The 25,165-nt window shown below is 36.7% G+C and overlaps 1 protein-coding gene across 1 annotated transcript in view; it reads right to left on the reverse strand.

Moving 5' to 3' along the window:
* The window catches only part of dcps (decapping enzyme, scavenger), a 51,959-nt gene that overhangs the window by 21,787 nt on the left and 5,007 nt on the right, over nt 1–25,165 (reverse strand). The window contains exons 3-4 of the mRNA XM_039764076.1: nt 5,670–5,815; nt 856–969 (exon numbers count right to left, since the gene is read on the reverse strand). Coding sequence (XP_039620010.1) covers nt 856–969; nt 5,670–5,815 — 260 coding nt within the window. The remainder of the gene's footprint in view (nt 1–855; nt 970–5,669; nt 5,816–25,165) is intronic.

The following is a 25,165-nucleotide window of genomic DNA, read 5'->3' on the forward strand; positions in this document are numbered from 1 at the left end:
GACTACCCTGAACCACCCACCCTACTCACCGGATTTAGCTCCGTGTGATTTCTTTTTGTTCCCTCAGATGAAAAAAGACTTGAAAGGAAGGCGTTTTGCTGACGTCGAAGAGGTAAAACAAGAAACGACCAGAGCATTAATGGGCATTACTTCAGACGAATTTAAAAAATGTTTCGAACAATGGAACAGTTAGATAAGTGTATTTCCGCCAATGGAGAGTACTTTGAAGGAGACTAATTGTAGTTTGTACAGAAAATTAAATTAAACATGTTTTAAAAATATTTCTGGTCATTTTTGGGTCCCCCTCGTATATTAACAAAACATAATATAACAGAATTTTAAAAGAAAATTACAATGCAGAAGAAAATTAATACAGAATAACATTACCATCAGTGGTTTCCATTATCACTTTTTAAATTGTATCAGCATCACGCTTTAAATTGTTCATTGTTGTTCTTCCTTCTCCATAAATTGAAGCAGTACTTGAAGTGCTTTTGCCATTTCATAAACAGTTCACATTTCAGTTTTTTGTGACAACTCCTACACCATACACATATGTTTATCAGCCATAATAATGTATGGCAATTTATTTATTATAGAAGAGAAAAGCTACGAAACACTATTAAAGCTGAAGGTATGCTGGGGAAAAACACTACGTGGTAGCATAAGGGAGAGGTGTTCCAATGTGCATAGCTCCAAATGTATCATGTGGCAGTAGTAATAGGTACATGCTGGCATGTGCAATTCTTTTTTTTTTTTGCCCTGACGGTTAATGGAGATGGACGGTTAATCAAGTGACGGATAGTCGAGGTTTTACTCTACTAAGAAATGAACAATAGCAGGCACATAACTCACCTGTTTCTGATCCCATTTAAAATCAGGCAGCAATATAAAGCCAGTCTCAGGATCTGAATCTTCAAATACAATTCTTTCTGTTTCTGCCTTTTTCTCCAGAATGTTGTAAACCCACTATAATCCAAAAAAAAAAAAAAAAAGTGTGATTACTGTTGAGTGGAATTTCTGTTGATTTTTTCTTCTTCATCAGTATGGAGCATTTAGCTTAATTTGAATGTTTACTTTATATCTACAACCATTTGTTAACATATAACTTGAATTTCTTACATTCACTAGATGTTGACTGCTATTAAAAATTGTGGGGTGGGACTCAACAAAGTTTTTCAGAAATTATATAAATCTAGCTTTTATATGCTTCATCAAGAAAGTGAACATACACCAGGCAATAAGGATGAAAACCTGCATGATCTTTGTGTCCAAATTCTTCTAAGTAGGGATTCTCACAATGCCAAAATTTTTATATTCAATACCATGATACTTGATAACTTACATGATACCATGTTAAAAACAGAAACTCCATTTGTTTTATTACATGTATCTCCACCATTCAAGTGAACAATATAAGGCATTTTTCTGTAATAGAATATAAAATATATAAATACAAATAGCAACAGCATTTTTACAATAGTATTGGCATTAATCAATATCAAAATAAAATACAGGGCTTGAACTGAATTTGTGATAGGCATGAGCATTTCACAGTGTAACAACTAGTACAGGGTTTATAAAGGGTGGTATCATTAGGGACTACTAGGGCTGTCAGATGGAAAATTGGTATTTAAATATAATTCAAATTCATATAAGATCGAAAGTAAAAGCTGTACCTTGATTGATTAAAAATAGTTGTTTGTTTCACCTGCACTAATTTTGGCATCATGTTACTCAAGATGTGCTATGCAAAGCAGCAGTATTTTACTGAACTGTTTTTGTGTTTCACTTTCATGATCAACCTTTATATAATTTTGAACGGTTAACTTATTGTTATTATTTATTTATGTATTTATTCATTTAAAGAGTTTCTGTAAAAAGACAAAGTTCTATCTTCACAACATTTTTTTTTGGTATCCCATCACTCTGCACTTTGATCTATAAGCGTACCAAGCAGTTTAACTAAACGCTTCTCCAAGTGCCCCAAATGTTTCGTTTTGTATCTGATTCTGTCCCGTTCACTCTTAAACCTTAGATCCCTTATTGTTGTTTAATCCTAAGACCTTCTTATTAAAGCTAATGGAAAACACCCCATAATTCTTATTTTACCCCTTATTACGCCGCTTTAAAAAGTCAACTATAAAGAGCTTTGTCACCCAACATACCTTGTCTCCGTCTTATGTAGCTTCTGGTTTGACACATGATGTAATATGATGAGGTGTCTTTAAAAATATAGACTACTTTTATTAAAATAATGCTGCACGAAAAAAGTAGCCAGATTGTCTGGACCTTGACTTGATACCATGACAATCCCAATCCCCTGGGCAAACACAAAGATGCCAAATTGCTTTTTATTCTGAACTAGCAAAATACTCGCGCTTTGCAGCGGAGAAGTACTGTGTTAAAGAAGTTATGAAAAAGAAAAGGAAACATTTTAAAAATAACGTAACATGATTGTCAATGTAATTGTTTTGTGACTGTTATGAGTGTTGCTGTCATCAAGGATTTGATTATCATTATTTCTTTCAATCAGGTTCATATTTGGAGGATGTGTAGTGTTCAAGTTACATTCTGTGTTTGTCAACTGTTGTAAAGATAACATGTTTCATTCATCGAAGTTTTCACTACCCAAATTCGTACTCGTGAATCTAAGATGTTTAACAGGCATTCCCGGTATTAACTTGTGGATTTGCCTGCAAATATTTAGTGGCAGCGTGTGTATGAACTTGTGGAATTGCCTGAGAGTATTAAGCTACAGCGTGTCTATTAACTTGTGGATTTTTCTGTGAGTATTTGGTGGCAGCGTCACAAAGTTGTTTCCGTCTAGCTGCATCAGAAAATGTACCACAACATCTGACATGCCTCCTTTTTACTGTTTTCTCACAGCTTGGATTGCTGCTGACGGACGGCCTTATATGGGCAGGCAGTCAATTACGTGGGAGGCGTGGGGATGGGGGGGACGCAATATAGGTAGGCAGCCAACTACGTGGGAGGCGTGGTGATGGGGGACGCACTCCGCCTCACACAGCAACCGAGCTGCAGGCTATGGATGTATATATGTACGTAAATAGGATTCGGTTATGACCGTTACGTGTAGAATTTCGAAATGAAAACTGCTTAACCTTTATAAGTAAGCTGTAAGGAATGAGCCTGACAAATTTCAGCCTTCTACCTACACGGGAAGTTGGAGAATTAGTGATGAGTGAGACAGTCAGTCAGTGAGGGCTTTGCCTTTTATTAGTATAGATACCGTGATATGAAACCCTGACGCTTTTGCCTGCCTTTCTACATTGCTCACAATTCTTGCCCTGTCACTGTCTTACTAACTAACCAGCATTTCTCCTGATCTAAAATTGCTCTCCCTGTATTTCTTTGGCACCAAAACACGTCATGCATTTGCACCACAGGACTCCATCTGAGTGCTGCAAGCAGGAACCAAGCTACAGTGTCATAGGTGCTTTGTGATTTGCAGATGCATGAGTAATAAAAAGAAAAAAATATGAAATAATAATGTAACAACAGCAATGACAGTGTGTATGGCTTGTATGGATTTCAGCTCCTTTTAGTGGCTGCTTTTCTGAACTGCTGCTCCAAGAAGGACCAGCCATCAGCACTACACTGAAAGAAAAAAAAATGATGCAGATACTAGGATTCTTTTTTTTTGTTGCTATTTCCGTTTGTTCTTGCTAAGGCTGCTACTGAAACAGTTACCGATAATAATAAAGCACATACGTTGTCTTTCACTGCGATTTTAGGGGTTATACTAATGAACATTAATTTGCCTTGAAAAAACAAATGACACAAATTTGCTATTTGCAAACTTAAATTCAGCCATGGAGTATGTAATTTAGCCCGTTTTCTATATGCCAGTTAGAAAACAGATGGGTACTTGCAGGGCAGACTTCTATGGACAAACAATCAGAGAATGAATGTAAAAACCTCAGTTCTTTATTTGGGGCCATGTCAGACACCGTTTGACTTGTAGTGTCAAAATGATGGCTACATTAAATCACCTTAACACAATTGTAACTCACATCTGTTTGATAAATAATTGCACCATTAAAACACACTTTAATCTTTTTTTGAACTAACTCTTCTCAAAGTTACCCATGACATTAAAATAAAAGATAAACATGGATTATTGTTACCAGGGAAGGAAACAACAGTACACTGAACAAGCTAAACCCCAAAAAGATTAGCAAATATGCACAAAAATGAATTAAAAAGCATGCACTTTGAATTATAATTCTATTAAGTCATTTCTGTACTGATATTATAATTTTAATTCTGTGAAGCAAGCTCCATCTTTGGAGTAACAGTTTTGTACATTAAAAAGGAAATAATGAAATCTTAACCATATTAATTTTAAACTGTGCTTTAACATAGTAAATTATGTAAAACTATGGCTCTATAAATCAATAAGCCTAAACTAGATGAAAATCTTATTTTGTTTCTATTGAACTATGCATAGCTTCTTTAGAGTTTGGCAAGAACTGGTAAATGCTTTTTCCAAGTTAAGTGTACTGTCTGTTGCCAACATTTCTGCAAAACACCTATTGTTTTACATGAGGATGCAGAAAACATTTAATACCAATTACCTCTCTGTTCTGGGTAAGAATAATACAGTGATCCCTCGCTATATCGCACTTCGACTTTCGCAGCTTCACTCCATCGCGGATTTTAAATGTAAGCATATCTAAATCTATATCACGGATTTTTCGCTGGTTCGCAGATTTCTGCGGACATTATGTCTTTTAATGTATGGTACATGCTTCCTCAGTTTGTTTGCCCAGTTGATTTCATACAAGGGACGCTATTGGCGGATGACTTAGAAGCTACCCAATCAGAGCATGTTTTACATATTTAATAAAACTCCTCAATGATATATGATGTGCTTCCCGCGCGGTGCTTGATTGTTTGCTTTTTTCTGTCTCTCTCACTCTCTCAGAGGGGCTGTTTGCACAGAGGCTGTTTGCCTAGAGAATACGGACGCTCCTCTACAAAATGCCGCTTTATCGCGGTGCTTCGTCATACTTAAAAGCATGTATTGATTTTTTGATTGTTTGCTTTACTCTCGCTCGCTCTCTCTCTGACATTCTCTGCCCCCGACATTTACTTCTTTGAAGAGGAAGATATGTTTGCATTCTTTTAATTGTGAGAAAGAAATGTCATCTCTGTCTTGTCATGGAGCACAGTTGAAACTTTTGACTAATGGGTGTTATTTCATGTCTAGGGGGCTCTAATAATGTTAACAGTGTGGGAGAGTTTATAAGGGCTTAAAATATATAAAAATAACCATACAAACATATGGTTTCTACTTTGCGGATTTTCATCTATCGCGTGGGGTTCTGGAACGCAACCCCTGCGATCGAGGAGGGATTACTGTAAATCTTAACTCTTTCTGTAAAACATGAAACTGATTGTATTTCTGACTGGACTGACACTTTTTCAAAGCAATTTGTGTTTATTGTTAATTATAACATATTTTGGGGATAAATACAATTTATGATAGAAGTAAATAAGTAAACATATTTTTTTTCTTTTAAAAAAAGGTATGGCTGGCTTTTCATTAAAAGCTTGGCATGGAAAGGGGGAAAAAAGAACAACTGAAGACCTCCTGGAAAAAATTAACATTTGAGGCCACTAGATACTAATTTTTTTGTTACCTGCACACTGAAACTTCCAGCTTGAATGTAGGGGAGGGTAATACTTTTATAGTCTTTGCTGTTTTCTTGAATCAAAAAGATCTCCTGTCGCAGATACTTATTGATGTGCTTCTCAGTTGCCGGGCAGATGGCTGTCATTTTAATTTCTGTTTGAACAAGACAAGAGAAAACACACCTTATTTAGATCAACACGTCAGATGTATGTTGCTTTAGCACACAAAAAAACCACAACTGACAGGTCCCTTACTAGTTAATCTGAGAATGCAAATGGATTCTGATCTCTGCTCATCCAAAATGTCACTTCACGGTGCACCAAAACTCACAATAAATTTGAATATTAAAGAGAGAAACAAATTCTTGGGAGGATCCAAGATGGAAAATCTCATATTTGGTTAGTTTGGGAGGAGAAGTGCACACAAACATTTGCACATGCATTTATCAGCGGGAGTATTGTATTCTCATTTATAAACCATCAAAATATGGACAAGTGCATTGGGAAGGGGAAAGGGAGGCAGAGAGGTGATTGAAGGTCATCTAAAAGGATTTATGCTACATTGGTATTTTTGTTGTACATTTCAGACTTACTCTTTTACAAGTGGCATATTTCTCTTTAGAATAAAAAAATATATATTTTAAATATTTAACCTAACAAAACAAATAAAGTACACTGGGAATATTTAGAAAGTGACTCTTAAATGATGGATAAATACACATAAATGTTACCACAAACAGAAAGACTTAATAAGTTGTTGACATTATTGTAGAATCTTAAAAGGAAGAACTTCACTGCTATAAAATGGCGAATCACTCTGAGCACCTGAAAGAATGAAAGCATCATTCTTTGTATACACTTATACAGAAGTTAAATAAAGTGAGACCCTGTTTAATCTAGCACCTCTAACAGTGGACACCATCAAGACAAATTAAACTGCCGTGAATAAAATTTTCTTTTGCCACTGTACACGGATTCAGAGTATTGGATTTAAATGCAGCACCCAATGGCTGCCTGTATGAAGCTGTATGTTTCAAATAAGGGGTTTTCTCGAGGTAATCCACTTTCCATTATACACTTGGGTCCCTGTAAAGCTGAACTTGACTACATGGCTTTGATAGTGTTATGGATCATGTGTGATTACAAAATATATATGCACAAATACACACACCTACAAGGGCAGACAACTTAACATTTTCACATGACGCATTTTCCAGAAACAGGATACAAAAAGAATTAAACATACAGTTGACAATAACCACTTGATCCTTGTATACATACCATGGGTCACTAGTGACCTGGGACATCATGTCTACAGCTCTCACAGGGTAAATAATACAGTGTGGACATAGTTCCCCAGGTATGCCACAATTTACTACCAAAAACATGGCAAAATAGTTTAAAATTAGTTTAGTATGATCATCTATTCACCTAAAACTTGGTGGTAAATGTTGTATCTATCAGGCATTTATAAGTTTATAGAGAAAGAAAAAAAAAAAAGGAAATGCTGTGACAATTACCAGCAAACAAGTCCTAAAAATAAACCCTGTTGTTGATAGCAGATTATGAGTCAGAGAGAGAAGCAGGGCACAGTTAATAGTTCTGAGGCCATCAGATCATGAATGTTGTGGGCAGCTAATTGTAAAGAGGCAGAGCTCAAAGAGGATGATAACTAAGGTGAAGGGGCAAGCAGCTACAGAAGCTACACAGAGTGAAACTGCATAGGTTGTATCACCTGAAACAGCTTCTTACTGAGGCAAAAGTGGAGGAGAAAAAAAAAAACACAGAAGCTGTCCTTATAGTACAGCTCTGTTTCTCTTTTGCTGCTTTTTACATTAAGATAAGAAAAAAAGTGTCACGGACACTTAGCAGCAAAGGAAGTCCTTGAAAGAGCCCACCTCACTGATGCATATGAGGAGGCAGAGAGAAACTGAGAGGCATGCAGCAGTAAGACAAACAATGCACCTATATAACAGAAAGATAGTGCAGAGTGATACTTCTAATACCATCAAATCCTGAATTATCTGGGCAGGGAATAGGAAGGGGGCGAGAGCTCAGGTGAGGATTACACAATTGAAAGTGAATGAGGCAGGTATCTTTAGCAGATGCACAGAGAGAAACACCACAAGTCACATCTGCTGAAACAACTTCTTACGAAGACACAATTGGACAAACATCACAGACGGTGCCACATACTGTATTACTGTATGCTCAGTACGACTGGACTGCAAAACAGATGAGCACTGCAGAACGTGTCAGAAGCCACACTGCAATAACCACAAAAATGTAACAATGGTTTGGGATTCTTGCACTGAGAAGCAGACTATGACTAGAACTTATTAATGAATATTAAAAATTAAGTTAAAAACAAAAACAAAAAAAAAAAAAAACCTGGCTTCAAATAAAGTTTGGGTCGGTTTACGGTTATTTATGGCTTTTGTTATTTATAAATACATGCCGGGACTCTAAAGACTCTAGGTATATAAGTCTTTATTGAAAGTGCTATGCAATTGCTATAATTTGAAATACAGTTATACTACTTTTAAAAAAACAAAAACAAAAAAACAGCTTTTTTTTTTGTTTTTAAAAAATAAACTAAATATTGACATCCTGGAAAAACAAGCCAAAAGCATTGAACATTTATCAACAAGAAAAAAATGTTATGATGCCCAATAGAAACCTATAAATACCAATATGAAACCATCAACATAAATACAGTGGAAAATGTCTACTGTATTGATGCATATTTAGTATACGTCCTTTGTAAGATACATTTTGGGACAGTCACCAAAGCACAGCACAATGTTGCAATGAGGACAGTAGAAGCGTATTTCTTAGTACATTTTGCTTACAATATTTTCTGTGTTGCTTTCACAATTTTAGGGTAGAATGTCAGTGTCTGGTCTGCTCGATTGACACCCCCACTCATGTTATTATAGCAGCCTACCACAGCACAAGGCTTACCAACTTCCACATTGACCCTTACGTGAACACTGACACTTGCCGTACTGTAAACGAAACGCCATAAACTGCTCATGTCATGCCTGTCCTTGAATTCAGTTGCTGTTATTTTGCCTTTTTGTCTTGTAGCTATTGTCGCAACATGCTGAAGATTCATATGACCAAATTCACCAGACATATCATGGAAGAATGGCCATACAGTACCGTTATCATGCATCAGTTTCACCGTCCTGCGTTAACGTCTGATGACTAATTCACATCATCATCATCACTATCACTCGATTCAAGCAATAGTTAAGTTTCAGTTAATTCTAAAACTATCCTTACAATTTCTTTATTTGTCATTGTGTTTTTCGTTGGAAGCTCTGCACCACTCATGGATACTGATGAGTTTATCTTATGAAATGGCAAAAATCATAGAATCATTCTTTTTACATTTTATTTTTTTATTTTTGCAAAATGTTATTTTATCCACTACATGGCAGCAGAATACTATCCTGAGAGTTGTTCAGGCTTAACACTGAAAAGCATATCTTTACAATATGCTCAAGAATACTGGCAATTTTCTGAGTTGTATTCAGCAAGGTAGTGTACAACACTATACACGTAGCACTGTAGTTAGCAGTTAAATACTTCCATTCCATTTCAAATTAAAAATATCTCAGGTAGACATGGTAAATTGCAGTTCACGATGGCCTTAGCAGATGAACTCAAAAATAAAATTGGGGTGGGGGTTGAATTGATGCGAACCTTTTTCTTTTTCTTCTTTTTGTAAAACTCAAGTTAAGCATACGGAGTGTTATAAAAAAAAAAAAAAGTAGTAAAATTGCTAAAACTAACTGGTATATTCAAAAAGGTATTTAACAAAATGTGCCATTCTCTCATTGCTCTGCTCCCTTAAACCCCTTAGAATGTTCTCATTATGTTCCAATTTCTCATGCAAAAAACGTCACTCAATAATACAAATAAACAGTAAACGTCAACAGGGTAAAAGGGGGGTCTCCAAAGGTTATCAAAACAGTTCCTTTAACCTACTAAGAGTGAGAAATGACCTACAGGAAAAGCATGCATGTCTTATCGAACTCTGCCTTAGAACTTTTCTAGTGATCTCTCACCAAGGGAAAACACTCATTCACCTTAAATATTTAAATAAGACTGAATTATAATAAAGAAAAATATAGCTAACATATATTGGAATTAGAAGATGAAATTGCATTGAAGCAAAAAAAGACTAATCTATTAAGGTTATACATTTCATGTCACCTTCTAATTACTTTGAATAATCATATGTCCAAAAAGTAATCTGTAATACAACTTCCATTTGCTTGCAGCACACATTCATAAACATCTTTTTTATGTTCAAGTTCCATACTGAGGAAGTGCTATATTAAATTTTTGCCCCATTATGCACCATCAAAGTTTAATTACTGACCATTAAATTTTAGAATAAAGCAATGTATGATTACATACCTTCCCCAGTTAAAAATTATAAGAAGCAGGACCCCTGCTCGCTTCGCTTGCCAACCCCCTGGGGCTGAGTAACGCGCTAGTCTCTTTGCAGTTCTGTCGCTCGCGTATGGGGATGCAGTACAATTTAAACAGATTTTTATTTTCATGAGAATTGTTACATATGAATAATAGAAGTATTTTACATTACAACGAATAATTAACCATATTAAAAAAAAAAAAAGAGTAAAACATAATAATTTTAAAGTAAATTATGTTTCATGTTGCATTAGTTATTTGTTGATAATACAATTTTGTTCTATTTAGCTATGAAATTAACACGCAAATACATTTTAAACTTACACTTTTACTGCAAAACTTCACTAAAAACAATTTTTTTAATTTAATTTTCATCAATATTGTATTGAATTTTGATTCTGTGTTTGGACTTTCATCGAGACACAACATATAACTGCTCGTGATTGAGTTTCTTTCTCTCTACTAAATAAAACGACTTTTTTAATGTTTGGCTCTGTTTAATTGTCTTTGCAAAAGCTATTCTAATGGGAAACTTTTAACGTTTTAACACGAATGGCATATCAAGATCTCCTTTGTTATGTAATGTTATAAACGGAAGAGGTACTACATTACCTTTCTTGGATACATCCTTCTTTCTACAGTAATTCATGTGGTGGAAGACCGGACGGTGTTAACGGTTGAAGTTATTCTTCGGGATATTGTAAGTTGATATTTTCATCTTCCGCACAATCACCACCAGTCTATTCATACACATTTAACCAAATGGCCATGTAACCGATCGACATTTTTGCCTTTAATTCATTTGTCTTCATCATTTCTCGCTGTTAGGATTGCCCGTGTACTTATTTTTTCTGTTGATAACTCTTCACGATGAAATTCAATTTCAACATAATATGTTTTCTTTAATTGGGAACTTAAAGTGAGGAAAACATTAACATTTATAAGAGCTGAGAGAGCAGAAAAAGTGTCTGTCAAAAGCATTCAGACGAATGACGTGAGATTACTATGTTTCTTGCAAATGATTGGGAGGAGGGCATGACTTGAAAAAATCTCATAGCCAAGGTCTCAAGGACTTGAAAAAAAATTTCCAAAAAGTCTCTCGTCGCAAAACTATTTTATTATAATAGATTTATATTTCAGGACTTGGTGTACAGTGATATGAGCCATTGTTTAGACTGAATTTTATTATTTACAAGGCACTGACAACAACTGAAAATATGAAAAATTTATAAAAATAAATACAAAATAATTTCATTGTATAATTAAATCATCTACCTATACATTCATTTTCCTAACCTGATAATGGAGGGTAGTGCTGCAGGGCAGCTGGAGCCTATCCCAGCAAGCATTGGGAAGCAAGGCAGGAACATCACCCAGACAGGTCCAGACCATCACATGGTGAACACGCCAACACACCCATACAAAGGCTAATGTAGCACAAAGAGTTCTCCTAACCTGCAAGTCTCTGGGCTACAAGTTGAAACCAGAGAGATGAAGAAAACCTAAACATACATGGACAGAACATGCAAATTATACACAGGGAGCACCTGGGTATTATCTCCAGTCTCCTTTTTGGGAGGCAGCAGTGTTACCAATGCACTACCGTGCCACACTATAATAAATCATTTTAGTCCAAATTAAATAAAGAAGTAGGAACCTAAAATCACATTTTAAGATTCTGATGTTTGTCCTATTTTGTATTTGACAGTATGCTTCAGACAAAATTACAGACTTACATAGTACAATCTGGGGTGTAACCAGAAGTCTGTAAACAGTGCAGTGGAGCAGCAGTATTGCTGTTGTGACTGGCCTGAAAATGGGATGGAAAAAAGGGACAGATGTTTTTGTAAAGGTATGATGTTGGAGTTAATGTCACAAAGTTAAGCAGCAAGGAAAAAGCTGATCATACATGTGTAACAGCTGCTCATTTCCAGCTAACGCAGGGAGTAGCCCAGAGGAGAAAGCCAGCAACTGGGCAACAGCAGACTATAAATCATACCGTGGTGTGGAAAAGCCAAGTAAAGAAAGATTTATTCAGCCGCAAGCTTACAATCAAGAAAATGCTGTGCATAAAGCTGCTGCTGTCATAATATTTCTGTTTTCTGAAAACTTTGCTCTATACTTCACGTGGCTTTTTACTGGTTATACTTTGTGTTACGATTAAATCAGGGCACGGTTATGATTTTCCAACCATACACAAATGCATTAATTGCATGCAACACCATTTTTTAAACAGAAATGTGGAAATTTATCAGCAGAAACTTGAGGATCTGCACTTTCCTTTAAAGTTCAGTAGCACCAACATCTATAACTAGATCTATAAGCCAATGTATGTGTTTGCGTGTATATATGTATGTTCCAGCATCACTTCCGAACAGCTGGAGTGATTTTCATGAAACTTGGTACACATATTTCTCATTGGTCGACTAAGAGTACTATAGGGTGAAATCAACCCTAACCCATCCCCTTCTCTTGATCTTACGGTCTTGTATGCATGTTATCATGCAGTTGACACTCTGAACGACCACCAGAGGGTGAACTGGAGGCGACTGCCAGCATTCTTTATGTTTGAGCACCACTGCTACTTTTGAAATTAAATAGAGCTGGTCGGTTCTGAGCATCATCAGTGAGTCATCATTGTTTGCTATTTTGATTTTTAAAGTTGTGCTTTTTTTTAAAATTATATTTATCTCAAATAATTAAAAAAAAAAAAAACAAACAAAAAAACAGTATTTTCCTCCCGGGCAAGGCTAAGTCATATTATGTGACTTTTACCAGAAATTTTCAGTCATAACCTTTATATACATAATCGTATGTCCAGCAGTTCACTCCAAATAGTTTGCCACTCACTTAAATAAAATCACTTTCAGTCACAGGGGCAGGCTTGAGTACATCAGAGCCGACAACCAGTGAATGCTAAGCTGGAAATACAATGAGCAGAGACTTCTCATAAACCGAACAGAAGCTAGCCTGCCTGAAGTCTTGTGTTTTACATACCACAAAAGACTGGAAAAAAGATAAGGCAGACGTTACAGCTGAATTCACCATAGCAGTTAATCATTCATACAGTACTAGTGCTCTCAAGGAGGCACAGTATTGACTGTCGACTGTGCAGGACAGTATGTGATCACTAAAGGTGGCATGCTCATTGATTTTAAACTGACATGGTGTGATAGAAGATCAGCAACTGCGGTGGGCAAATCTGTCACACCCAATGACCAGAAGTTGCATAACTCAACATCAGCTTTAGTCAGGTTTTACAAGGACTACATTCTCATAATTCTCTTGATGGAAAATAAACATCAAAGAGAAAGTTTGCCAAGATGTTTGCTCTTAGTTTTATTGCTTTTCCAATATTGCTAAACTACAGATAAGTACTTAAATAACTGTGAAACAGCATCAGTAAATAAACTGGGGAAGTAAATTGCAGTGAAAGGGGGATTATCTTAAAAAGGCATTCGCGCATTATTCAAATTTGCTAAAATTCCAAACCAGATTACAAAAGACTGTTGTGCTCATACGGGTGCTGTTCGACAGTTCCTAGTACCTGGGCTTATATCCTTGATGGCTTTCTGCATGTGTAATATTTGGAATTTCTCCTTGTGTTTGCATTTGTCTTTCTCCAGGCAAGTCTGCTCCTTTCCACTTCACAAGTATCTAAACATTAGGTTAATTAGAGACACTATACTAGCCCACTGTGAACACAAATGGATTAGGGTGTCTGGTGGTAGACTAAGGTTGTAGCCACCCATGAATATTAAACTGTTCCTGGACATGAACTGCAATTCTTCATTGTCATATTGTTTTATATATATTTGTGTTTCTGTGCAATATTTTTTCAGTCACTACAGCTGTACATAATGGTGTTATCTATTTATATATGTTGTATACTGTGCAGTTAATAGTAACAATTTTTGTTGTATCTATAAATGTATGAAATTTACTAGGTGTAATAAAGATAATGATTCAGCCTTCCCATAAAGGTAAATCTGCACAACACATTAATATGGCTCCTCTCAATTCATGTCATGTACAAGCCAGCTAAATTTAAAATTTGGGATTGCAAATTGGATCTTACGCAGCAGCACTGGGTACAAAGAAGGAAATAGCCCTCGACTGGGTGCCAAATCTTCACTTTGCCACATGCAAAAACCCACACTGACGCACACATAAAATTTAATGTGGAATCACAAACTAACTTAATCTTAATATTTTATGTCAAGGAGAACTTTCAAGCTAACTGAATTTTTCCTCACACCTAAGAGAAATATCCATCCATTTTCCAACCCTTCAAATGCAGCCAGGCAACCCCTTCATAAATCAGAAAAAACAACAACATGTCACTTCTCTACATGTGGAGCTGTATGTTGGCATCTACATGCTTGGAGCAACAGCAGTTGCCAACTGACAACCCTGACTGAAACCATCATTATATGGATCATCTGCCCTCAACTTCTATAGTTATGGACATCGTCTCGCCACCTAACTGCCAGGCACGTATCAAGGGAAATACCTTCTCTGTTGCTCTTAAACTCCAACATGGGTAGATGAACAGAAATATTTTAATCTTTAAAAGGAAAGGAACTTGCTTCAGTAGCAACATTGAAAATACAAACCCAGTGCAAAACAGCAAAAATGATCAAAGTGGTAGACACAGAAATATACACAACACAAGAATTTCACCATATACTACTACTGCTGTTATAATATAATGACATATCTGAAAAAAATCGCTCTGATGCCAGTGTGTCTATTATAACTGGCTAGGATGGCATCAGGTACAATGGAAAGCATCATACAGTCCAAAGAGACTTTAAAGGTCCTCAGCAGAAGCTCTTAAAACACTGTGGTGGAATAAGTGTAGCTACAGATCTTCCTGGACATTGTATCATGAAAATTAGACACCTTTAATCATAAATGGCCCAAATTTTGCCATCATTTCTGCCACTGCTTTCCTCAAATTCAGTATCACATACACTTCCTCAGAAAATCAAGGAGTATTTAAAGAATAATTTGGGTATTTCTAAGGTAGAAGTTATTTCTTTACAATCATGGTATAGTGACTGATGTGACAAAATGAACATGAAATGAACGAAAAGGGAAATATAAAACTCGCAGAACACATCCACTATGAAGAAGCAAAAGGTTTTGATTGAGAAAAATAGATAAATAAAAAAAGAAACTTCCCTTTACATTTCTGAGGCATGCTTATGACAATGAAAGAAAGCCCAAAGTAATACATTTTATCACAGATTCTTGGTACTATTTTCTTGAAGTAAGGATACATTTCCTGTTCACCTGTCTGCTTGCAGCAGCCATCAATGATGGAGTTCTGGCATTTTCCTCATGTACACTCAAAATTTGCCAAATTTACAACACTTCAGGCTGCATACTATCCTAGTCTTATCTCTGCAATTCTCTTTCTTCAATGGTAATGTTCTGACATGGTTTTTAACAAATAACGCTCTGGATAAAAAGTGTGACGAGTGTCTAATGTATGAACAGAGTTGTTGGTATGCCCTGAACTCATCAGATTGTGTATGTGCTTGCCATAATTCAAATGTGCACCAGCGTTGTGGCACATGCATACTCAAATCATATTTTTTTCTTATGCCATGTGTACTTAAACCATACTGATACACATAATGAATCACATACAGACACTGTAGTTTAATGACAGAGTCACACTCAAATTATATTATCATGTTTTCGTAAATGGCATCTATTTTTCCCCCACTACATTCTGTGCTGTTATTCTACACAGCCTACGGAACAAGATACAAATCGAGTAACAAAGTGGGGCATGTTGGTAAAGCATGTACAAACATTTTGTTGTACTTTGTACACATAACAATTGATTACAATGCATTTTTGTAAAAGCCTTAGACGTTTTGATTGAGCTGAGACCATTTGCACGACAATGCTAAGTTCAAATCGATACTCAGTATGTCATGTAATGGCATGAATGATTAAAAAAAAAAAAGCTGTGAAAATCAAAGTCAGAGTATGCAATCCAGGTAAACTCCAATGAAACAGAACAAAGTGCCATAAACCAATTGATAAATTTCATAGGGAATGCTGAATCACTCAGATTGAGGAATAGGTAATAAACGAACGATGTTTTTGAAAGAATACACAGGTTATGTTAATTTTTAATTAATAATACTACTACTACATGTAGTGAAAACTACAAGTGATTACAAATGCAACGCTTTTCTAGAGATTACTACTGGCTAACTGCCTATGGAACAGAGACAGCAAATCACATCTGGGCATCAACATACAATAATGTCAATAAGAGTACTGGAAAAATGACTTTTTGAAACTACGCTCCCCGAGTCTCACAGGTTGCCGAAGATGACCAGAGAGGTGAGGCACACAGATGATCTCTTTTTAAAATGGCCGAATCTCACGATAATATTTAGCTTTTTCCCCCCCTAACTAAAATGACATGGATGTACAATTTTACAATATGTACAGTATGCAACCTCAAGATGCAGATCAATACTCAAGAACACTCTTGGCTTGAAAAATGGACATGCAGCATTTGGGAAGTTTAAAAGCTTTCATTTACATGTTTGAACCCAGACACTATTAACCTCTATTTTAAAAGACACAAACAAGCTAGGTATTTTTTAAAGTTTATTATTTAAAAAAAAAAAAACACACTTTAAAACACAGCTTGAGGTACGTCAATATGTATCATGGTCATAAAGAAGTAAATTCACTTTAAAACACAGCTTTATGAGGTACGTCAATATGTATCATGGTCATGAAGAAGTAACTTTGACAGTGAAATACCAACCCATCTTTTAAGCAATACTCTGGCCACTATAGAATGGTACAATATGTCCAGAAGGTTGTCATACACGTTAATGGCCTCAAGCCTCCTCAGAAAGAATGCCTACTCTGACCCATATGTATAGAAGGCCAGTGTTATCCACTCAATCTGTTCAAGTGTTGAGAACTATCCCCAGGACACTAGGTTTGACAAAACGTTTTGCCTAGCAGCCCTTGCCTTCCCACACTGGGGTTAATGGAATTGCCAGTTTACCAGTATAGATTCCTAATCTAATTTCAAGTTATGGAGATTGACTTTACTCTACCTTGCTGAAAAACTCCTACAAGACAGACATGCATTATAAAAACCATTATGTAATCTGTACCGCATGATTTATGCATTTTAGGTTACTCAGAGACTCTGCAGTGGTCCGATTTAATTGCAGCTTTCCAGCTCAATAAAGAGGCAATAGGACATTCCATTCAGGGTTCATTTCTTCCTGCCTTATGCCTGGTGCCTCCAGAATAGACTCTGGTTCCTTTGGGTGTTCACAAAGGTAAAAATGAATGTTTAATAAATTTGTAACTAATCAGGGGGTATAAAAGACAAAAATTACAAACATGGAGAAGAACTGGCACATTTGGTACAAAAGCATAATAGAAATCTATCAAGTACAAAATACAGAAAGGTTGTCCGATTAAGGTTAAAGCATTGGTGGTATCTAACAAGCCCAAAAGTAGACACTTACAATGAATACTCCAGTCCAAATTCAAACCTCCAAGTTTTGTCTTTGTAAGGATATTTCCACCTCATTCACTATTCAGGATTTATTACTTTCACACTATTGGTGCCTAAGTTGATAAAATAACAAGGACCATTCTTCAAAAATGTAATTTCAGGAAATTCTCACAACTCATGTTAAATAAAACAGTGCATAAAGTAGCTTCGTAAATTGCATACAATGCAATTAAAGCAAAAAATGCCAAGAAGACGGGCTAAATGCCAACATCCCAAGGCTACATTATCCATTCCAAATTAAATATAGATTGAGCTCAGCGTGATACTAGATTAGTAAATAAAATATGGCACCAATCCCGATTTATTCATTTTGTGCTAAGGAATAATCAGGCAATAATCTTTCAATTTCAAAAATTCAGCTATAAGCACAGGCCTTTACTTTTCTTTCTGATCATTTTCTAACAACTAGTAATATCAAGGTTTTTGTTTTAATCTTTATTGTGTTTGAGCAATTTGGGTGGAGTGGTGGTTCTGAGGCTAGGGATCTGCACAAGAAGGTTGCCGGTTCGAATCCCATAAACGGCAGAAATGACTCTAGTCCACTGGGCCCTTGAGCAAAGCCCTTAACCTGCAATTGCTTTCTCCTGGATGTGACGTTAACCTGCATCCAGCAGGTCCTCCAACTTATAGGGAAAACTTGGGGTTTGGTGGCAGGATTCGCACTCCAGCCACTGGAAAAAAACTTCACACTGTTCCAGTGTGGTGGAGAGGTGTCACCTGCTGCACTCGGGTCCCGATCCAGGAGATTCATTGTGTGGCGAGTGCAGCAACATGCTATCAGTGCATGCTCCCAACTTCTCTCTCTTGAACACTTTGACATCTGTTTCCCAGCCAATAGAGTGAGTTTTTTTACCGGTGTAAATGCCTAGATGGACAATGTTTACAGTGGGCATATTGCAACAAAATGCCTCACACTCATTTTCAAAAGATCTCATATTTAATATAAAAGGGAGGAAGAAACACTTTCAGACAGAGAGAACTGACAGGTACGAATGGCCTTTGATCAGGGCATAACTGTAACCTGTTGGCTACGCAAAAGGCAAAAAGGTACTGAAAATGTGGGTCATGTAACTACAAAATTAAACAGATATCTGCAATGAAGAGACTCACCCTTCTGCCATTACCAAATCCAAAAATAATTGAAAGAACATCCACAATTTTTTATCTTGTTTGAACTTCAAAAATAAAAAAATGAATAAATCAAAACAGTCCATACAGCGAGAACGGGCTACTTCAAAGATGTGAACTGAATTTGCTGAGCAACGTGCATTCATGATGTAATTTTTGTGTGCATGTGTAGGGCGGCCGATAGAGAGGGTTTTAAAGTAAAAATTATTTTTATTTTATAGGTACACCACCATAATTAATAAATATTAGTTAAATATAAGGTGGTCCAGATCTAATTATGCAATTTTAATTACGCTATAACTTATTAAGTTTATTACATAGAAAATCACCCGAAAAAATCCCGGACCATCGAGAAGTGCGTGAACTGACGACATGAAGAATCGTCTCTGCGCCGAACTGGAATCGTTCCTGCATAAATCTAAGTCATCCAGACGATCTGGATCTGCATAATTAGATCTGGACCACCCTGTATTAACAAATAACAGAAAACTGAATTACGACTGGTTTACTTTTTGCTGTCTGACTGGTTTTACTTTCTTAAACTTTAATGAACTTGTTTGAACTCTAAGCATGTCTGAATAAAAGCCTCACTTTAATTTTTGTTGCCTGCCTATTTGACCTGGGGTACTATACTACAAGGACTACCAACATACAGCATCAACGTTTACACTTATTTTAATAATGCCTGTCTGCAGCAAACACTGTCTCAAGGCACTTTACATCCATGTTGTATAGCTGAAACACCGGCAGCTTAAGCAACTTGATCAGAGAGTTACACAATGGGATTAAAGTGGCTAATGAATTAGCAACCTTGCAGGTTAGATTTCAGTGCCACAGACACAAGACTAAATTGTATGTATTGTTTGCATTCTCTTAATAAAGCATACAAATAAAAAGAAAGCCGTTTGATTTTTAAAGATGTATACATTTCATTATCCCTTTTCAATAGCAGGTAGCCACAGCCTAACCTAGCGGCAACATACACAACACAGAAACAACTACTACCTTAAAAAGACAAAATTACAATTGCAGAGTACTCTCAGACACAAACATGCATACCTATTACTCAATGCTTCAATTAACATCACCAATTAACTTAGCATGTACATCTTTTGTATATGAGCAAGGTTGCTCACATCAACCAGAAATGTCATGCTCCATAAGTTTAACAATTTAACTGCTTTATTAGTATTTGCAGATATGTCACTGATGCTTACTTTTCTGACACCAATTTTTCAAATTGTACGATTAAATAACAACAAACCAAGACCAGATTAATATTTGGAATTAAGGTTACACAATTATTTAATCCATCGCAAGGTGAAACTTTTCAGTCTATGATAAATCCAATATAAACAGACCTAGTCTTTCAGTAGAGAGCACAGAATACTGTAATTGAAAGAAAAACACACCTAGCAAGAGATCAGAAAATTACGATCTCACCAGGCAATACCTAATTCCAATTGTCTTGTGTTTTTTACATGAGAAAATTAAAAGTTCCCCCGCCACACTTGGAGAGTTGTACAATGACAAGCAGATTTGAAAAACCCTGATGCTATAGTGCCACCTAATGACTGAAATAATAAGATGCCAATAAAACAAAAAATGTGTATATAGGGGCCAATGACTTTATTTTGTTCAGATTACAGAACTGCATATTTCAACTATGTTCATTAGTTATTTGTTTAAAGAAGAAATTGCTTCTGTCTATATCTATACTGTCTAGGAATATATCTTAATATTTTATACAGTAGTAAACTCAACATGTGAATAAAAAAATTGTAGACCACCCAAAATAGAAAAGCAAGCAGTCAGCCAAGGCTAGAAAAATCGATTTTGCACAACAGAAAACAATTCCCACTGAAGTTTTTGTTTTTAGCTCCTTCTTATTCAACATCTTATATTTTATACTATTGGGAATTTATATTAAGCTTGACATCACTAATTAGTTAGACTTCTCTTTTACCGATTTTGCCTTTATGATGTTGGACTTTATACACAGATGTAGTAAAGTTATGAAGTTTATGGATACCATACTATATTTGTAAGTAATCTGTGTAAACATTACAATCACAAAGGAATAAAACTGAGTGAAATATTCATCTTATAGAGTGCATCAGAAGATGATGCTGATCCATAATCTATATATATTGTGGCACGCAGCTGGGGGTGGTACTCAGCCGGGACGCCCAGGAGGACCGGAGGAGGGCTTGCCCCTCCTCCAGACCACAAGGGGGCAACCGCCCTGGTGGCTATGGGGACCACGGGTACAGAGTTTTGAAGATCAGCACTGTAGGGGCCCGTGGTCACCACCAGGGGGTGCCCCAATGCCTTTGGAGCCCTGGAACTCAGCACTTCCGGCACACCCATAAATGCTGGGGGGAAGACGATCGGGGACACCCGGAGAGCTTCCGGTTGTGCAGTCGGTACTTCCGCAACACGGAGGAGTGGAAGATTGCCAGGAGGCACCTGGAACACATCCGAGGGACTATAAAAGGGGCCGAGAGCTCGGAGGAAAGGAGTGGAGGCATTTGCTTGAGGACCTGGACTGTGGGGGATTAGTGCTGCGGCACTGGGGTGTGTTTCATAATTGTAAATAGTGAATAATAAACGTGTGCTGGGTAAAAAAATCATGTCTACCTGTCTGTGTCCGGGCTGTAGTCTTGTATTCATGTTATCATCCAGTTGACACTGGGAACGACCACCAGAGGGCGAACTGGTGGTGACTGCTAGCATTCTTTATGCTTGAGCACCACCGCGCCCCTGTTGCTTCTGAAATTAAATCGAGTTGGCCGGTTCCAAGTGTCAACTGGATGATAACATACATACAAGATCGCAAGACAAGCACATTATCGAGTTTTCATTGTTTGTTTTTTTTATATTTAAAGTTGTGTTTTTTTTATTATATTTTTCTCAAACAATTAAATAAAAAAAAAAAAAAACACTTTATTTTCCTCCTGGGCGACGGCAGGTATCTCAGGTAGTATTTAATATACTATACATCACTATTGCTCTGTCTCGCTCTGTGTAAGAAACAAACACTTCCGCATTTGGTTAAGTCCAAGAGGACAGTAGAGACCCTTTCAATTTCAATTTGCAGATGAGATCTATTCACAGAGCACAGAGGAATGTAATTTTAGGAATTGTACAGGTGGTCTTTTCCATGAGAGATAATGCAAGTATACCTCTTAGGTGAAACAGGAGTATTACAGTCTGATATATTTAATTACAAAACATGTCTTACATTTGTAAATACTGATTTTTTTGCAAACCTAAAGGATGTGTCTTGACTAGACACAGAGTGTACCAACAGTAGTTGTAGCACTTGATCAATAAAAGCTGCTGATGGCACCAAAAGGATGCTCAAGAAATATTAAAAGGATTTATATACATGTCAAAGAGGAAGGTTACAGAATGTGACCAGCTTCACAAACCTTTATACTGTACACAACCTTTTGGAAAACCCATGTTTCATGTTTTTTTCATACTCTCACATCCACATCTATAAATACAAAATTTGTAGAAAATCTTTAAAACTAAGGAAAGTTTGAAAGCATGAAGAGATAAAGATGTAATTTATTTCTACAATCTTCTAAATTACAGGGCTTGAATATTAGTTTGTGGGAATTGTACCTATTTATAAAACAGACTGGTTTAATTAAATAAAGCAGGAAACACCCAACTGCTAATCAAAAACAAAATCATCATAATAAAAACAAAAAAAAACAAAAAAACAAACACTTTCATTATTGTTAGTTTTACTTTTTGTCCCATTACAGAATTTATTCAGAAAATATAAAAATACAATACTTATGCATGATTATTAAGCCAGATGGGGTGACCAATCAGCCTTAAGTTGACGTCAATTTAACCTGAAGTATCTCACATATGAACTAAAGACAGAAATAATTGTGAGAGTTTTCATATTTTTAATACAGCGCCATTTATAGACACGATAGAGGAATCCTCCATCTGTAACTGATATTGTGACAGCTGTTCGTCCAACCATTCATTCACTTTCTAACAAGCATATCCAGTTCAACAGCAATGGGCATGAGGTGGTAACCAGCCTTGTATGGGGCACCACACTTGTATACATGCACTCTTACTCATATGGGCTCAATCATGGTGGATAAATCCAACAGCGCAAGGTGCAGCAAGAGTACAAAACTTTTATTACAATTTCAGTGCTGTGCGGAGTTAAAATAATTAGAAAATGATCTCGACTTCTAAAACATAAAAAAAATTGAAGAGCATCAGCTGAGCAAGAATCCTGCTGGGATCAAATTTGATGCCATACCTAAATAACACCACATGGGCCGCTCACACATTGCACATCAACTGAATGTGTATGTGTACATAAGTGCTGACGCCACATTTAGACTGTGTAATATAAATTACAGGGGGAGTCAAAATTAACATTTGAATGAAGGAAATAATTTATTCACAAAACAGACTTCATATGTGAAAGGTGATTTACAGGAATGTCTCAACCTGTCCGCCATCATGTACAACTCATGTACCATATGTGGTACATAAATTGTACACAAACATTATATACAAGTATGTACATAGCAGTACCGTTAGTATTAACATAGTTTTGACTCACCCCTTACTTCAGACACCAGATCAGGTTTCAGTTCAGGCATCAAGACCTTGTAGTATAAATGTAGCCTGTGATTCAGTTCTTCTATATTTTGGCGACGCTGTGTTAATTATTGAGTGGTGTTCACATTTGGTTTTAGGTGTACCCATGCAATCCCTTCTTTAATGTTCATGATAATAGGATGTCAGATTAATACCAGTAAATGACATGCCATGTAGGTATTCTGGATAAGTATTTTTCTTTTTAAGTTAGGAAGTTATGTAAAACTTATGAAGATGTAACATCCTTGTTGCAAAAGGAGGTAAAAGATCACTTAAACTGAAGGAGTGATGTAATTCTGGAAGATACAAATAAAAAAAAAAGCACACACACACCTCCTAACTGAAGCCATAGCATCCTGAACTTCACAGACACTCGCTTTGCTGGTACATCTAAACCTCAATGATTGCCACCATAATTTTCATGGGCTACCTTTTAATACCGTGATGTGCTAAGAGATGTGTGGTATGCTTACCATCCAACCTCTGCTCCTTAGAGACAAGCTGACTGAGATGGGAGTAGACTCACACCTGGTGGCCTGGATTGTGGACTATCTTACAGACGGACCTCAATATGTGCGTCTGGGGAACTGCAGGTCTGACATTGTGTTCAGCAATACAGGGGCGCCGCAGGGGACTGTACTTTCTCCGGTCCTGTTCAATCTATATACATCAGACTTCCAATATGACTCGGAGTCCTGCCACGTGCAAAAGTTCGCTGATGACACTGCTATTATGGGCTGCATCAGGAGTGGGCAGGAGGAGGAGTACAGAAAGTTAATCAAAGACTTTGTTAAATGGTGCGACTCAAACCACTTACACCTTAACACCAGCAAGACCAAGGAGCTGGTGGTGGATTTTAGGAGGCCCAGGCCCCTCATGGACCCTGTGATCATCAGAGGTGACTGTGTGCAGACCTATAAATATCTGGGAGTGCAGCTGGATGACAAATTGGACTGGACTGCCAATACTGATGCTCTATGTAAGAAAGGTCAGAGCAGACTATACTTTCTGAGAAGGTTGGCATCCTTCAATATCTGCAGTAAGATGCTGCAGATGTTTTACCAGACGGTTGTGGCGAGTGCCCTCTTCTACGCGGTGGTGTGCTGGTGTGGCAGCATAAAGATGAAAGACGCCTCACGCCTGGACAAACTTGTTAAGAAGGCAGGCTCTATTGTAGGAGTAAAGTTGGACAGTTTAACATCTGTGGTAGAGCGACAGGCACTAAGCAAACTCCTGTCAATCATGAAGAATCCACTGCATCCACTGAACAGTGTCATCTCCAGGCAGAGGAGTAGCTTCAGTGACAGACTTTTGTCACTGTCCTGCTCCACTGACAGACTGAGGAGATCGTTCCTCCCTCACACTATGCGGCTCTTCAATTCCACCCGGGGGAGTAAATGCGAACATTCATTTTATTTTAATTTTTTTTCATTTTTTTTTTACTATTTAATTTAATATTGTTTCTTTGTATCAGTATACTGCTGCTGGATTATGTGAATTTCCCCTTGGGATTAATAAAGTATCTATCTATCTATTTACAAAACTTGCATCTGTGCTGCAGGACACAAAAAAATGCTGTTTTAGATACATTAATTCTGTTTTTACTTTTTTTTTTTTTTTTGCTCAAGTATGGATTTAAAAAGTATCTGAATACTTGACAATCAACTCCATTTCCAATTCCAGGATATTCAGACCTAGACTTAC

This window comes from Polypterus senegalus, chromosome 9, assembly GCF_016835505.1.
Source record: "Polypterus senegalus isolate Bchr_013 chromosome 9, ASM1683550v1, whole genome shotgun sequence".
Taxonomy (NCBI): Eukaryota; Metazoa; Chordata; class Cladistia; order Polypteriformes; family Polypteridae; genus Polypterus; species Polypterus senegalus.